General features: G+C 41.5%; 1 protein-coding gene and 1 non-coding gene across 2 annotated transcripts in view; both read left to right on the top strand.

Moving 5' to 3' along the window:
* Window positions 1-10,936: 10,936 nt before the first annotated feature.
* trnaa-agc (transfer RNA alanine (anticodon AGC)) lies at window positions 10,937-11,009 on the top strand. Its single transcript has one exon. It is a non-coding gene; the product is annotated as a tRNA-Ala (tRNA).
* A 1,301-nt stretch (window positions 11,010-12,310) lies between these two features.
* LOC103373707 (ADAMTS-like protein 2) overlaps window positions 12,311-12,597 on the top strand; it is a gene marked incomplete at its 3' end in the record, with an annotated part of 16,398 nt that continues 16,111 nt past the window's right edge. Inside the window, exon 1 of the mRNA XM_008303668.1 lies at window positions 12,311-12,415. Within this exon, the coding sequence (XP_008301890.1) occupies window positions 12,311-12,415 (105 nt within the window). The remainder of the gene's footprint in view (window positions 12,416-12,597) is intronic.

Below are 12,597 nucleotides of genomic sequence, written 5' to 3'. Positions count from 1 at the left end.
CTGAGCTTGACTCTCATGACTTCCTGGTTCAGAGCTCATTTCCCGACTCTCTGACCTTCGCTCACCAAGAAGCTCCCGTTTTCGAGGAAGATGTCTGGTTAGAAAGCAGAGCCGTGTTGTTCAACACGTCTGGTTTCCATCTAACGACGTGTTTGTGAAGCTCCTAGTCGGGCTTTTAGAGATCAGATGGAACGTCATCAGTACAGGAGGGAAGACTTGTGGCAGATTTTACTTAGAAAAAAACTAAATGCAAAGTAGAGAAGCAGTGAGATGTTAAGAACGATCCATAAGGAGTGAGCGTCAATAAGACTAGAATGGAAAAGCACACAGTGGTGTAGATAGTGAGCGATGTCACACCTGAAAAATGAAATATTCAACTGCTTCCATGGTTACAGCTGTTACAGTTCCATGGTCCATGGTCTACAAACTCAAGTCTGTAGACAGATGTTCCACCATCAGCTGTATGTGTCTCCAACAACAGGCTGCATTTATTTATTGATCCAGTAGGTTGGATTTTCCTCTCAGTCTAAAATAGTCCTGAAATTACTGAAGACTTCTCCAACGTAACATGAATTTTTCCAAAATTACTTGAAAAATGTCGACAAGAACTTGAAACTTGTCCAAAAATAACTTCAAACTAGCTATAAATTACCATTTTTAAGTGATTATGGGTGAATTAAGTAACCATGGACAAGGCTTTTTGTCACTTTGGATGATATTTAGTCCAGTTTTGAGCTGTAGGAAGATGTTCCACCATCAGCTGGATGTGTCTCCAACAACCTGCTGCATTTATTCATTGATCCCGTAGGTTGGATTTTGCTCTGTCTCTCCCGTCGTCTCTGTTTTGTGTGGTTTTCTGTCTGGTTTGTGTCCTTTTGTCTCTCTGTAGGACGGCTCTGTCTCCTTTCCATCATGCTGTGTCTTGTTCTCGTCGTGTCTCGTTTTTGTTTTGTCTCGTTTTAGTCATTCAGAGTCGTATTTTCTCTTGTGTTTGTCATTTGACGTCTCATTCTTGATGTTTCGTGTCTCATTTTTAACATTAAATGCGTCTCTGGGACAGTTTTATCTCTCCGTGTTCATTTTGTGCCTTTTTTTTTTGGTTGCTTTGTTGTTTTATTTTGTCATTTTGTGTGTCTTCGTGGTCGTTTTGTCTCCACATACTACAGATAGAAGTGGAGGAAGATGTTCCACCATCAGCTGGATGTATCTCCAACAACTAAGATTTTCATATTTTAACGCTCACAAACTTTCTATTAAGTGAGAGGATTTAAAGTCTGGCTAATTCCTGCAGCAGCATTTTCTGCCTCATAGAAAAGACAAGTGTTGATACCAGAACCAGAACCAGAACCAGAAGTGAATGGGAGGAGAATCTGAAGCTCTGTGGGAAACGTGTCAGCAGACGTGCTTCTGATTAAAGCGGGGCAACAACAAGCTCATTGTTCCTGCTGCATCATGAGCAGAAGGAACATGATGAAGTTAAATAAAGCAGCTCGGTCTGTTTGGGTTCTGTTTGTTTGTCTGGTTCACCGGCTGCAGAGACAAAGCTGCAGTTTGAACATGAGCGTCAGTGGATGAACCGGTTCCACGAGCTCAGGAGACGACAGGTTCAGGATGTCGTAGCAGCACGTCGTCATTTTGGTCAAAGTAAAAATGATTTTAGTCGTTTTACCGCGTTAAAAAAAAACACGCAGGACGGTTAGAGAGGCGGTGAGTCATTAAATGAAACAACGAAAAAATGCAAACTGGTGTGTTGTGGTCAAATTTAAACAGTTTCCGAATCTTTTTGGACTTACTTTGAGTCGTTTTGGTCAAATTTTAAATCCGTTTGGACAAACAATCAGTTATTTTAGCCAATTTTAGAGACAAATGTTGTCATTTGGTGCAAATTTAGACATTTTAAACTGTGTTGGAGTCATTTAGGCAAGAGTTTAGGCAAAATTCAAGTCATTAAAGATGAATTTTGAGTCATTTTGGTTGAATTTTGCATCATGTTGGATATTTTTTGAGTCATTTTTGTCATTTTAGATGATATTGAGCCGATTTGGTCAACTTTTGAGTTGTTTAAGTGAAATTTAGCATCATTTTAGACAATTTTAAAGTCATTAAAGATGTGGAGATGTAAAATGTTGAGTCATTTTAGTAGAATTTTGAGCCATTTTGGAAAATCTTTGGTAATTTTAGCCACTTTTTGAGTCATTTAAGAAAATTTCCAGTACAAATATTGAGTCATTTTTGGCATTTTAGACAATTTTGAGATGTTTTGGTCAAATTTTAAATCCTTTTGGACAAACAATTAGTTATTTTTGCCAATTCAAGAGACAAATGTTGTAATTTGGGGGCAAATTTAGACATTTTAAACTGTATTTTGTTCAAATTTGATATGAGTTTAGGCAAAATTCAAGTCATTAAAGAGAAATGTTGAGTTATTTTGGTAGAGTTTTGAGTGAAATTTAGTGTCAAATTTTGAGTGTCATTTTGGACAGTTTTAAAGTCATTAAAGATAAATTCTGAGTCATTTTGGATATTTGTTGATTCATTTCAGATGATTTTGAGTTGTGTTGGTCATTTTGGACAATTTTAAAGTCACTGAAGACAAATGTTGAGTCGTTTCTGTTGAATTTTGAGTCATTTAAGACAATTTCCAGGACAAATATTAAGTAATTTTTGGCAGTTTAGACAATTTTGAGCCCTTTGGTCAACTTCTGAGTTGTTTAAGTAAAATTTGACTCCACTGAAGACAAATGTTGAGTAACTTCTGTCAGATTTTGACTCACTTTTGACCATTTCTGAGCCGTTTGTGACACATTGTGAAAGCTTGTTTTACAAAACACGTATCAGTACCATGTCACCTCTGACACGTGTCGTGTTTTTGTTGTTTAACCTCCTCACATGACATTTTAAAACAACACGGGAGATTATTGCAACTACAGTGGCATGCATTAAAAAAATGACCTTTTAATGATGACAGGCTGGAGAAACCCGCCGTCTCAAAATGCTTATTGGATCTTTCTTCTTTGGGTTCTTTTTCCATCTCAAAAAACCCAAACTCCCGTTTTTTTACATTTTAAATTAACAGTTTGAGCAACAAAACATTTCAGCTCATTCTGCCCCATTTAAATGTATGATATTCATGTTACGGGGCCCTGCAGAGTCTGACTGGTGTCCAGTGTCGGATAATAAACGTCCAGTATCGGCCTGACTGAGGACAGACTGCTGCTGCCTGTCTGTCTGTCTGTCTGTCTGTCTGTCTGTCTGTCTGAGGCTGCCAGCGCTACAAAAACAAGGCGAGAGGCGAGGGGCCCCGGGGGTCCGTCAGGGTGGGACCAGGACGAGGGAGGACGAGGCGACGGTGTTTACTTTTGTCCTCCGAGCCTCCCTCCCCGGCTGGGAGACAACAGCAGAGCGACGGAGGGAAAAGGAAGAAGCTGTCTGGAGGCCGACTGAGTGTGTGTCTGTGTGTAGACGGCATGACGTGTGAAGGTGCTCGAGGTCAGGTGTGTTTTATTTCAGCTCTTCTGTCAGGTGACTAAATCTGCTGGGTCAAAAATATACACACAGAAACATTAATAGCTGGTTAAACGACTTTAATGGTTGTTTTCTCCTCGGTTTCAATCTTCTGGTTTATCTTTGACTCCTTCAACTAAACTTGTCGTCTTTCTGACTCAGACTTGTTCCTTCATCGGTCCACAAGTTCTGGATGGTTTCAGTCAGGACTTTGGGGAGACCAGTCCAGAACCTTCATTCAGCCTGATGGAACCATTTCTTCACCACTTTGACGTGTTTGGGCTCATTGTCTGGTTGGAACATCCAACTGTGTCCAAGATCAACCTTCTGCTGATGATTGAAGTAAAAAGTAAACTCCATTGACTTTGTGTGAAGCTCCAGGTCCACTGGCAGCAGAACAGAACCAGATCATGATGCTGCCACCTCCATGCTTCACAGTTTGTAATGATGTGCAGAGTTTGGTGTCTACCAAACATCACATCTACTCTGATGGACAAAAAGTTCCATTTTGTTCTCCTCAGACCAAAGAACCTTCTTCCAGGTGACTTCAGAGTCTCCACATGTCTTCTGCTGAACTCTGGTCCAGATTTAATCTGAGCTTTTTCCAACAGAGTCTTTCTCTTTGTCTCCCATAAAGCTTTGATGGTGAAGAACAGACACCAGTTGTTCTATGAACAGTCTGAAGCTGGAAACTCCTTCAGAGGAGTCATAGGAGTCTTGGTGGNCCAAGATCAACCTTCTGCTGATGATTGAAGTAAAAAGTAAACTCCATTGACTTTGTGTGAAGCTCCAGGTCCACTGGCAGCAGAACAGAACCAGAGCATGATGCTGCCACCTCCATGCTTCACAGTGGGGACAGTGTGTTTGTAATGCTGTGCAGAGTTTGGTGTCTACCAAACATAACATCTACTCTGATGGACAAAAAGTTCCATTTTGTTCTCCTCAGACCAAAGAACCTTCTTCCAGGTGACTTCAGAGTCTCCACAGGTCTTCTGGTGAACTCTGGTCCAGGTTTAATCTGAGCTTTTTCCAACAGAGTCTTTCTCTTTGTCTCCATAAAGCTTTGATGGTGAAGAACAGACAACAGTTGTTCTATGAACAGTCTGAAGCTGGAAACTCCTTCAGAGGATTCATAGGAGTCTTGGTGGCCTCCTTCACTCGTCTCCTTCTTGCTCGGTCACTCAGTCTTTGAGAACATCCTGCTCTAGTCAGATCTGTTCATGTTCCATATTCCCTCTATTCCTTCAACTGGACTGTATTGTAGCATGATGCTGCCTCCTCCATGCCTGATGGTAGGTTTGGTGTTCTTGGGGTTAAAGGCCTCAGCTTCTCTCCTCCAGACATGTTTCTGCTCAGTGTTTGTTCCATCTGACCAGAACTTTCCTCCAGAAGGCCTTTTCTTTGTCCATGTGACCAGCAGCAGACTTTTTTTCCCTTCTGGGATGAATAAAGTATTTTTTTCATTTCAGTGGAGCTTTAAGGTTCTGCTTCTAGAGGAAGAACTTCCTTCTCCATCAGCCTCTCAGCTCATGTTGATGTCAGACCCTGTGGACACTGACAGCTGTGTTCTAGCAGCTTCTGATCCATCCAGAGCTGCTTTCTGCTGGTTCCTGGTTGACTCTTGACCATCCTGACCAGTCGTCTCTCAGCAGCAGCTGCTAGTTTGTGTTTCCTTCCTGATGGTGGCAGTAACACAACTGGACCATGAACTTCATGCTGACACACTGATGGTTCTGGATCTGAAGCTGCTCTGAAGGTGACTTTCTGATTGTCTTTTCCAGATCTTTGCTGAGCTCCTCAGACTTTCCTACTGTAGAGTTTGAGTCTGATGAGTGGATCAGATGGTTCTGTTTAAACTGGATCAGAGGAGTCAGCAGCTGTAGTCCATCAGAACCACTCAGGAGAAGTTAGGAGGCCATGAAGCTAAGAACATTAGATTAATACAGCTTTCTACATCACCAACACTGATCATTAGAGTTGCTCTGTGCATATTTATCACCCAGTAGACGTTGTCATATTTCTGGAAGTTTACATGTTTGTTTATTTGTGACAAACATTCAGTGAATCCATGATAGAAAATTCAGAGTTCTGGGAGTCCCTGGAAGCCCACACGGTCTGTACAAGTGGATATAACCTTTTTTTTTTTTCTTTTACAACTCTACGTCTGTGAGGACTGAAATGTGTTTTGTCTGGACGTTGCAGCAGCGTCTCAGTGAGTCGAGGACGTGATGCAGAATCAGATTTTCTTCTTTTTTTGGCTGATTTTCACCAACAAGAGGCCGTCTGAGGGCAACGGCGTCGTTTTATTCTGAAATATGAAGTTGTGTGTGAGCAGCAGAGAGTGTGTACATCCAGAGCGTCTGCATACCTGCACGTGCACACGCCTGGAGCTGGAGCGTGCACGGAGCCACGCCGCCGGCCGAGTGTGTGTTTGGCAGCTGGCGGCGCTCCAGCTGTGTCTGGTTGGATAATGAAGTCCAGGTGCTGCAGCGCTGCTTTAAGACACCTGTCACCAATATTTAGTGCCAGAGAACCCAGACTGAAGCCGGCGAGACGAGCTGTTTGCTTATTTTAACTAAACTGGACCTGAGGACAGTGTGTTTCCTAGAAACTCTGCGTGAATGTATATACGAGTGAGTGTCTGTGCGGCTCCTCTGACGGCTGCTGACTCAGAGTTTTAGCCCAGAAGGTAGAATGTAGGTTTTCTATACTTAAGAGAAAGCTGCTTTGGAATCGGTTTTCTGGAAATGTGCATGCATGTGCTGCACAACACTTCTGGAACAGGCATTCAGGTGTCTTCTTTTGCTCCCGTCACGTTTTTCCTCCCTGATTTTTCTCCACATGATCGCCGGTCGCTGTCGAGTCACTAACGAGGCCACGGTTACACCGAGGAGCCTCGAATTTTTTGTTTTTTACAGAATGTGGTTCAAGTAAATGCTTTTGTGGCACATTTAGGTGGTTTTGATGATGTTTTACAGCTCGAAGCAGAACTTCGCCCCAAAAGTGACGAGTTCACCAAAGATTGGAATATTTAAAAAAACAACATCTAAGTTTCTTTAAAGTTTCTGGATGTGATGAATGGTGTCATGCTTGTGATTTTTTCCCCCCTTTCTTTTAACGTAGCGTACCCTTTAAAGCTGTTGGCAGAGTTGTATTGACTCCTGTCGTTAATATGCAGGTTTTTGACACTTTTGTGTTTTACCGTAAATTCCTGAATATAAGCCCCACCCACTAACTTTAAAAAGAAAACCAGTTTTGTACATAAACAGGCCGCGCTTGTCTATAAGCTGCAGGTTTTAAACTTTTAATTAAATACGTACCGGTAACATACACAAATGCTTTTTTCTGAACAGTTCCTGTAACACGGCTGGTTCAGAAAATAAAAACTCCAGCAGCTACCAGGAAAAGTCACTGATGGCTATCTTCATCTTCCTCCTGCACTAAAACCACTAAAGTCGTCTTCTTCAGCCTCAGAATCACTTCATCACTTCCTCAGTCTCTCTGTCGTTGTCGCTCTCAGCGTCACTTTGGTCTCGAGGCAAATTTGTAAAAATCCGCAAATTAGCCGCATCGTTGTTTAAACCGCAGCGTTCAAAGCGTGTGATAAAAAGTAGCAGCTTCTAGTCCGGACATTACGGTAATATTCATGGCGTTGGCACTTTTGTGAGCAGGTTTTTGACAGTTTTGTGCCTAAATATCTCAATTCTAACCATTTTCTGTGTTAACATCCAAGTTTCTAAGAGTTTTGCCAAACTTTTAATGTTTTTAACCATTTTTTAAATGTAAATATCCAGGTTTTGATAGTTTCGTGCATTAATATCCAGGTTGTTTGGACGGTTCAATCACTCCTTAGGCATTAGGATCCTGATTTATGTGCTAACATCCAGGGATTTGACAGTTTTCTGCATAAATATCTCAGTTTTGATAGTTTATGTGATAATATTAAGGTTTTGGACACTTTTGTATGTTTATATCCAGGTTTTTTCTGAGTTTGTGCGTAAATATGCAGGTTTTTAGCTATTTTTTAAAATGTAAATATCCAGGTTTTGATAGTTTCGTGCATTAATATTGAGGTAACTGACATGTCTGCACAGTTCAATCACTCTTTAGGCATTAGGATCCTGTTTTGGTTAAAAACTACCAGCACTCTACAAACGTGTTTGTCACTTAAGTGTGTTAATAATTAGGGTATTGACACTTTTGTGTGTTAATATGCAGGTTTCTAACAGTTTTATGTGTTAACATCCAGGGATTTGACAGTTTTGTGCATAAATATCTCAGTTTTGATAGTTTTGTGTGATAATATTGAGGTTTTGGACACTTTTGTATGTTTATATCCAGGTTTAGAAGAGTTTTTTTTCGTTAATATGCAGGTTTTTAACAGTTCTTTTTTGATAAATATCCAGGTTTTGATAGTTTTGTGCATTACTTTCCAGGTTATTGACATGTTTGGACGGTTCAGTCACTCTTTAGGCATTAGGATCCTGTTTTGGCTTAAAACTATCAGCACTCTACAAGCGTTTTTAACAGTTAAATGCGTAAATATCCAGGTTTTGATAGATTTATGTAACTGTTGTTGTGTATAATTTTCTAGTTACTGACGAGCTCAGAGGGTTAAACGATTCTTGAAGCATTCGGATCCTTTTTGGGCTAAAATCTGTCAACGTTGAGAGAACTCTACAGCAGCGTTTGTTTTCAGAGTAACTCCCTTTTACACATTAAAGCAATATTCCACTTAAAAAACACTGAGAAGAACCACTGTTCAGGACCACCTGTGGCACCAAAACCCTCCAAGACACTTGACAGATAACAGCAGCTCAGTAAACCGTCCACTTGTACACTTGGTAGCCTCTAAAATCTACAAAACACACAGTTTAACTAAAGCTTGTCTAAACCAGGGCCTAAACAATCAATCCTCGGCGTCTGACAGACTTTGCGGCACATCTGCTGGACTTCCTGCTGTGAAACGGTACGTTCTGTGCGATAAAGACGGACGGCGAACAGCGAGTTCAAGCCGTGCGTGCGTTTGCCACATATAAAGCAACAGAGGAAAGCTGGATGCTGCTGAGGAGCAGCTGCACTCCTTCAACACGTCTGAGTCATTAAACCGTCTGCAGAGTCCTCGGCCTCCCTCCTCCCGCTCACGTTAGCCTTTACATCCAGACTTGTACGTTTCCTCACCGTCTGCGGCGCCAAACAAAGGCGGACCTGTGCAGAGTCCCTGGAAACTTACCTCGCCGCGTCCAGCTCGCTGTTTAGCTTTAACGTGGGCCTCCGGAGCGTCCAACTCCCGTCTCCGACGCCTGAGGCCTCTCAGCAGCCCGTCGGCGTCGCCCTCCACCTGCCAGCACATCCAGCCACCTGTGGGAAAAAGAAAAAAACAGACTGACAGCACGCCGAGCTGAGCACCTGACGCTGCCATCAGAACATCCTTCAGCTTCACGAGACACGGCTCTGGAGTCATTAGGGCTGGATGGAAGTCAGGTTCACGTGAGTGCAGCTGAGACAGAAGAAGAAGAAGCAGGGAGCATGAAAACAGCCCGAGGAATCACCAACAAACAAAGGAACCAGAGAGCTGTTCTGGACAGAACGGACCATGTTTCCTCCCTATGGTTCATTTAATATAAAGTCCTGCACCTCTATGGAAACAGAACAAGCATGAAGAAGGAGAGAGAACTTAGAGATGGGTTCTATGTAGTAGAAAGACATTATAAAAAAATAAAAAATATTTGAGTAATTTTGGTCAAATTGTGAGTCATTTTGAAAACTGTTAAGTCATTTAAAGTAATCAATCATAAAAAAAGAGTGATTTTAGACGTATGTAGAGTCATTTTGGTCACATTTAGAGTCACGTCAGTCATTTAAGACAAATATTGAGCCATTTGTTGTCATAACTTGAGTCCTTTGAAAAACCATTTTGTGATTTTAGCCAAATTGTAAATCTCTTTTGTTAAAAATTTTAGTCCTTTAGAACAGCGGTCCCCAACCACCGTGCCGCGGACCGGTACCGGGCCGTGGGTCATTTGGTACCGGGCCGCACAGACAGAATAAAAACATTTTATTGGTTTATTTTTATTTCCAGGGGAGTCTGCAGGGCGTTTTATTTTGAAACATGACTAGCTCGTCTTCCCGTCACTTGACTGTCAGTTTTTATGGCCGGCTGCTAAACGAAGCCGTCAGTCAACAACAAACATCTCAGGAGAGCTGCTTTGGAAAGTGGGAGAGACTTAATACTGAGACAGAAGAAAAAGTAAACATGTTAAGCAATAAAAATTAATTTTATTCATTTATGAAACTTTTCAATAGAAAGAAAAACAATTATTATTTGTTATGTGCGTAATGACCGGTCCGTAGAAAGATTTCTTGCTTAAAACTGGTCCGTGATGCAAAAAAGGTTGAAGACCGCTGCTTTAGAACAATCATTTTGTGATTTTGGACAAATTGTGAGTCGTTTTGAAAACTTTTAAGTCATTTCATGCCATAAATCATAAAACAAGAAAAAATTCTTAGATTTATTTGGACAATTCTGAGTGGTTTTAGACATACGTAGAGTCGTTTTGGTCAGATTTGGTCACGTCAGACGATTTTTGAGCCATTTATTGTCATAATTTGAGTCCTTTTGAACAAACATTTAGTGATTTAAGTGAGATTGTGAATCATTTTGGACAATTTGTGAGCCATTTGGACAACTTTTAAAAATATTTTGGTGATATTTTAAGTCGTGAGTCTTTTCGGAAAAGCTTTTAGTAACTCTGGTCACTTTTGTGGTTCATGTTGGACAAACTTTTAGTCAGGCAGCAACTTTATCAACTCTGTTATGTGAGATGCTGTTTGAGTAAGAAGCATGAAAACAACCAGTGGAATCACCAACAAACACTTGTGGACTTACTGGAAAGCTGTCTTGGATAGAAGCCGGCTTGTTTTAGTCCTTATCCTACGTTAGCCTGATGCAAGCTTCAAACTTAATCCTCTGATCTTTCAGCAGTGTCTGGATGAGTTTTTGAAACATTTTTTCTCATTTTTCACTGCTTTATAAAGTCCTGCAGCTCTGTGTAGAAACAGAACACCATGAAGAAGGAGAGAGAACTCAAACATGTATTATGTGCGGTATAAGGAAGATATAATGTCATAGATGAGATAAAAAAAATAAAAAAACCAAAACACATCTTAATTCCCCATTGATTTTAGGCAATTGTTGAATCATTTCCTACAAATGTTGAGTCATTTTTTAAAAATGGAAGCAGGTTTGGACAAAATCCTAGAAATTTTGTTTAAATTTGGGATTTATTTCAGCAAATTTTGGTCATTCAGTCGACAAAAATTGGAAATATCTGTTTTTTTGCACCTTTTGTCGTTTTGAGTCTTGTTGTTGTTGTTGTGGGTTTTTTGAAAGTTTTGTTTCCACTATTGGAGAAAACTGGTGCTGCCATGAGGGGAATTAGCTCAAGTGGTAGAGCGCTCGCTTAGCATGCGAGAGGTAGCGGGATCGATGCCCGCATTCTCCACCATATCGTTCTGTCCACAGGAAGTGGTCTCCACATGCGACCGATCTTTAACTGTTTCCAGCAGATGTTTCACCATGCTGAAAGTATCTTCCAACAACTCGCTCCTCTTTTCACTGCTTTGAAACCTAAAAACTCTGGTGGCCGGGCGTTTTTTGCAAGACCTGTTTAATCCAAACGGTGTATTTTTGGCACATTTTTGAACAAGGCATGTAGAATGAAACGATTTTGATGAAATGTCATGACTTGAAGCTCAGATTTGGTTAAAACTGACAATTCTTTCTGCTTTTACGGCTTCTGTCTCCAATAAATGGTGTGATTTTGTCGATTTTTTTTAAAGCGCCCCATCAGTCGTTGCAGTTTTTGAACCTTTTAAATGTTGGGTTTATGCCCGTTGTCTTTTTGCTTTCAGTAATTGCTACTTGAATCTGGGATCAGTCCTAAAACTCTCTCTGCGGAGGTAAAAGCCAGCAGCAGCACTTCAGGTATCCCCGCTAAATAACCACAGATGTTCTCGGAGGCGGCGGATTTCACTGCAGAGTCGGAAAGGAAATATTACGACCGCAAATGTGCTCTCATGGCGTAAAAAAAAAAAAAGAAGAAGAAGAAAAAAAAGAGCAACTTCAGGCCCTTCTGTGGGTTTGGAAGCTGAGAGGCCTGAATGTGGAGAAGGAAAGATGTGAAAAAACACCCGCACGTCTCGCCAATGAGCTTCGATCCTCAAAGAGCCCAACCGCAAGATCTCATTAGCGGTCGACATGTTTCCCTTCGGTCTTTGTTAAAGACTCATCTGTGACAGAAACTCAGACAGGTTTCAGGTCTGTCGGATGATGTATGAAGATGAACGGTTTCTGTTCCTTTACACGTCAGCGTTAACAGGTTCATCTGTATGAAGTCGTAAAATGTCACAAGTTTCAGACGTTTTGGACGAGTTTCGAGTAATTTTGGATGTTTTCGGCAAGTTTTGAATAGTTTTGGACGAGTTTTGGGGCATTTTGAGAAGGTTTTTATCATTTAGGACAAATTTTGAGACACTTGGGACGAGTTTTGAATTGTTTAGGAGAGCGTCTGAGTAATTCCAGACATGTCGTTTCATCAGAACAGGAGAAAGAGACGACATCCATCCAGGTGTCACAGTCTGAAGGCTAGATCTGTGTTTTGTTCATTTATTCTAACTGTGAGCATCAGTATTATGGGATGTACCACAGTGAGAGTCATAGAAACAATCACTGGTGCCCTGGATGTGTTTCTGGTTTCTGATCATTCACCACCATCTTTCCTTCCTTTCCGTTCTTCCTTCCAGGATGAGGCTGTGGTCATGGCAGCAGTGTGGGGAGATCGCTGTGGTTCTTCTGGGCTTCCTGACGTTGGTGGTGTCTGTGGGGAATCTGTCCACCAGAGGACTGCAGGTACAAACACCAGCTCACATCCACACTAACATGGCCTCATTTTTAAACTGCACAACTTCTGATTCTGGGGCTGCAAGGTGGGTCGGTGGTTAGCACTGTTGCCTCACAGCTAGAAGGTCGCCGGTTCGCGTCCCGGTGAGGACACCCGGGATCTTTCTGCGTGGAGTCTCCATGTTCTCCCC

Source organism: Stegastes partitus, unplaced genomic scaffold, assembly GCF_000690725.1.
Source record: "Stegastes partitus isolate 25-593 unplaced genomic scaffold, Stegastes_partitus-1.0.2 Scaffold2049, whole genome shotgun sequence".
Lineage (NCBI taxonomy): Eukaryota > Metazoa > Chordata > Actinopteri > Pomacentridae > Stegastes > Stegastes partitus.
Note: the sequence above shows the minus strand (reverse complement) of the source record. Positions and strands in the feature narration are given on the sequence as shown.